This window comes from Eucalyptus grandis, chromosome 9 (genome assembly GCF_016545825.1).
Source record: "Eucalyptus grandis isolate ANBG69807.140 chromosome 9, ASM1654582v1, whole genome shotgun sequence".
NCBI classification, from domain to species: domain Eukaryota; kingdom Viridiplantae; phylum Streptophyta; class Magnoliopsida; order Myrtales; family Myrtaceae; genus Eucalyptus; species Eucalyptus grandis.
The window spans coordinates 15881123-15885536 of NC_052620.1; the positions used below are offsets into that span (position 1 = coordinate 15881123).

The 4414-nt window shown below is 46.1% G+C and overlaps 1 protein-coding gene across 1 annotated transcript; it reads left to right on the plus strand.

Annotated features, from left to right (window-relative positions):
• Positions 1–210: 210 nt before the first annotated feature.
• On the plus strand, positions 211–1906 carry LOC104420325. Its single transcript, XM_010032189.3, is given in 3 exon segments — positions 211–972; positions 975–1155; positions 1158–1906. Coding segments are annotated over 3 exon segments (1077 nt in total). The 5' UTR covers positions 211–551; the 3' UTR covers positions 1633–1906.
• The last annotated feature ends 2508 nt before the right edge of the window (positions 1907–4414 follow it).

A 4414-nucleotide genomic window follows, 5' to 3' on the forward strand; every position in this document is an offset into this window, starting at 1 on the left:
AATCATAAATTGTAGTTTCGCAGGTGTTCAAGGGGACGTCGGCATTGGGTTAGCGAAATCTTCAACACCAAGCAAGCTGTATCCAAAACAGATAGGTTAGGGGCAAAAAAAAAAAAAAACACTAAATAATATTAAGACCTCGTCAAAGCAGCCACCTTATTCTTGCGCATTAAAAGGCACACTTGAAAATAAACGAAAAGGGGAGTGATTTTTATGGGAATCTCCTGGCTTCATTTAAATTTCGCCAGCGTTGAATGGTCCCCCGAATTCCGAATAAGTCAAAGCCAGAGCCCGACTCTTCCTCTTTCCCTCCTCCCCCTCTCTCTCGCTCTCGCTCTCTCTCTCTCTATCTACACGCATCGTCTTCTTCTTCTCACTTACCTCGCCGTCACGTTCGGTCCAAGCACACGCCTCGCTAACGATCACCCCATCTCCACCAGATCGATCTTCACACCAAACTTCCTACCTCGGCTCTCTCGTCGCGTTTCAGTTCGAACCCATCATCGAAAGGAGTGGAAAAATCGATAGTTTGAGCTGCCTGTTGATCTGCAATGGCGGTCGCGACGGCGGCGGCGGCGGCGGCGGGGGTGCCGGTGGCCGTGGCGGCGCTGAGCTACCGCTTCGTGCCGAAAAGGGTCTGCTTCAGCTTCGCGGCCTACGCCAAGAGCGTCATCTACCACCTCGCCTCCTGCGACGTCCCCGTCCTCGAAGGGCTCACGGCGGCCGAGTTCGACTGCCTGGAGTCCGCCTTCTCCTTCGCCTTCCCGCCCGACCTCCGGGAGATCCTCCAGGAGGGCCTCCCCGTCGGCCCCGGGTTCGTCAACTGGCGGTCGTCGTCCCCGCAGCAGCTCCGGATTCTCGCGGGCCTCCCCGGCCGGTGCCTGATCAAGGAGGTGTCGCGGAGCGACTTCTGGTGCGACGCGTGGGGCGAGAGGCCGAGCGGTCGCGACCGGGCGGTCGAGTTGGCGGAGAGGTTTTGGAGGAAGCGCCGGCTCTGGTGCCAATTTACCGGAACTGCTACATCCCGGCGTCGCCGAACGCCGTCGGCAACCCGGTGTTCTACATTGACGGCGGGGACGTCCGCGTGCTGAGCTTCGACCTCGCCGGATTCTTCCAGGAGTTCGAGTGGTTGCGAATCGGCGTCTTCCGGCCGGCCGGGAAGTTGCCGCCGATGATCGTCACGCCGGCGTGGGCCGCCACGGCGCCGCGGAGGATCGAGTTCTGGAGCGACGTGGCGGAGAAAGGTGGGAGAAGGGCGCCGGCGCCGGCGCCGGAGCCGGCGCGGGGGTGAGCACAGGCGGGTGGTGGTCCGCCGGCGGCGGCGTCGGCGGCGGCGGCGGCGGCGGCGGCGAACTCGGGGCGTGCTTGGACGAGGCGTTCTGGAGGCTGAGGGACGGAGGGTGGAGGGAGGAGGAGGTGAGGGAGATGATGGGGATGGGCGGCTGCGATGGGATGGTGAAGGTCGGGGGCGACGTGGCGAGATCCGACGGAAGCGTCGCTCGGCACGTGACAGCCTGGTCCTTGGAGTTATTGCGTGCGGGATGGAGCAGGGAGGATGTGGTGGAGTCGCTTGGGATCAACGTCGACGAAGAGCGCGAGGTCGGCGTCTACGATCCTCATGATCGGGGCTAACGTTGGGAGCACGCGAAAACGACGTCGCCAGTCGGAAAGCATTTTTATGTTCAGCTATAATAAGATCATGAGCGAACTCCTCATATTGCGAATTTTGTGCTTTATACTCATACATACAACTCTACAGATTTTAGGTAGGGATTGTTATCATGTAAATCTTCTGCTTAGTTGTAAATACAAAACGTGTGGGAGAGATCATGATGTGGATGATCACGAGCAAATACATGTTACTTGTTCAGGCATATATGATTTAAAAAGTCTTGAGTTCATTGCATGATAATACGTTGTGCCAGGGAATATACCGATGTAGGAAACACCCACAAGGAAAAGCATCTAGTACGCTTATGAGTTTGAAGATTAGGAATCGAGGCCACCTTGAGAACTCGGGCCTAACCTCTTGGGACTCATCCTTGCTCGTCGAGGTCCTGGGTGCTCGAGACCGAGGTCTAGGCTCAAGGACCTCGAGTACTTGGGTTGACGACCTGAGTATGAGAGTTGGAATTACTCGAGGTTGGGCATCTAAATCTTCTTTAGGATTTTATCTTGCCTCCTTAGGTCTGATAATATTAGCGAAACCTGTTGTACTGTTTTCTTAATTTAAGGATCTTGAAGTGCAGGATTCGTTAATTTCCATTAATTCATACTTGCATTTAAGAAGGATAGGGTTTTTCGATCCGCCATGTGATGTTCCTTCGTTAGATATCATTTTGCCTCCTTAGGTATGATAAGATTAGTGAAACATGTTATATTCTTTTCTTTATTTAAGGATCTTGAAGTGCGGGATTCATTAATCTTCGTTAATTCATGCTTGCATTTAAGACCTGCCATGTCATTTTCCTTCGTTAGGTATTTTCTAAACATGTGATTCAGTCAATCCCTATTTGTGTTGAAAATTGCAGGATTAGTTAATTAGAAAGGATAATTTGATCACGGAATTTGCAAATTCCTACTTGCGTTCAAAGATGGCAGGATCGGTCATTCCATCATGTCGCTTTCCTCCACATGGGGCATGGGATTCGTCAAGCCCCGTCCGCGTTTAAGAAAAACAAGAGTCGTTAACCCCTACTCGGGTTTTACTTTATCTTCGAAGCTTGATCAGACTGTCATTGCAATAAAAATAGTAGAGGAAAACAAACGAGGCAATCCCCCTCGACTACTACATGTAATAAACAATTCCTTAAAATTCACAAAGTTTTCTCATCCTTATATAATTGATTGAAAGAATACGACCACTCAGTGTGTGAAGGCAGCAGCCATATCAGCCGCCACCTTATGTTATGGGCTCAGTGAGTTAATGGGATCGAAATTCCTTAAGGTTTTATCTATTTTGTGATGATTTGAAAAAATAATCGTTTGTTTTGTATGAAATAATTAGTCAGCATAACATTTTCATTAGTGATAATAGTTTTGTCTAAACATATTTGCCGACAATAAGATTATTTTCCATTATTTCATTTTTATAAATAATATCGATAATTATTTTTTGGAAAATTTTCTCTAAATCATTCATTTTTCGAAAATAAATCGATTAGTGAGCTTTAGGGATTGGCATTCCCTAGTCTAAGTAATTCATTGTTATCTACTTGGTGAGTTTTAGGGATCGTTATGCCCTTAATTAGTTTGGAGAAAGGGCATTCACTTAAGAGAATTTAGAGATCAATATTCCCTCTTAGAATTTAGGATTGTTATTCCTTGAGTGAGTTTTAGGGATCGTTACCTCCTTAGAGAACTTGAGGAATCGATATTCTCTTGTAAAATTTAGATTCTCTTGCCTAGTTTAGGGATAGGTATTCCTTTTAACAAATTAAGGAATCGGCATCCTTTCCGTGAGTCTTGATTATGCTTTGGGAAGGGAGAATTGGGGAATTAAGCATGGGCATTGCATTATGAATATGAAATGAGTGTAGTTGACTTGAGATGAGGATGCTTGATGAACGTGCGGTAGCCGAAATAATATTACTGTTTTGAGAGAGTTCATCTGGCCTTGTCAAGAGTAAATTGATATGAACCTCATCTCATATGGAAAGATTTGAAAGCAAATTCATGTTTGCTATTGCTTTCACTTTCATTTTGTTTAATAAAAAATTAAAAAGAAAAGAAAAAGGAATCTATTAGACCTTTAAACCTATTTTGAAACCCCTGATGTGATAGGTTTCAAGTTTAAAAAAAAAGAGGTTTTTGCTCTCTTTGATGGGTAGATTTTGAGTTTCAGGTGAAACTTGTAAGACGCCTAAAACTAATCACCCGCAGGCACACGCATATCTAGTCTTTGATTGTGATAAATGTATTCTTCAATTTGTAGAAGATCAATTTGACTCTTTGTAAATTCCTTTTGGGCTACAAACAACAACCAAAGAATGATTACAGAGATGATTTTGGCAGTAACGCGTGACCAAAGCAGTTTAAAAGTCACATCCAATTCAACTACCCCGCCATCAACACCAGATCCAGTTCATTTCTAGTGCGAAGTCAATTTATTATATGTGCCTTGCTCACCATTTCACGATTGGCAGTGGAGTAAAAGGGATAAGAACGTGAGGTCGATTGAAGAAGATATGAGCTGAAATGACAACTTGCTCAACCCCTGCATGATTGATATTTTTTCTGCAAATGGATGCAAAACTAAAGTTTTGTCTCCAGTGAAATTAGGCAACAATTCCTTACACCACTGCATGACGGACTCTTCAATGCTCAGACGGCTTATTCCCGTTTCCTTATACCTTGTTTCTCATGATTTTTCGTTTATTTTTTTGAGAAATATACTAAAAATAAACCTCAGCTT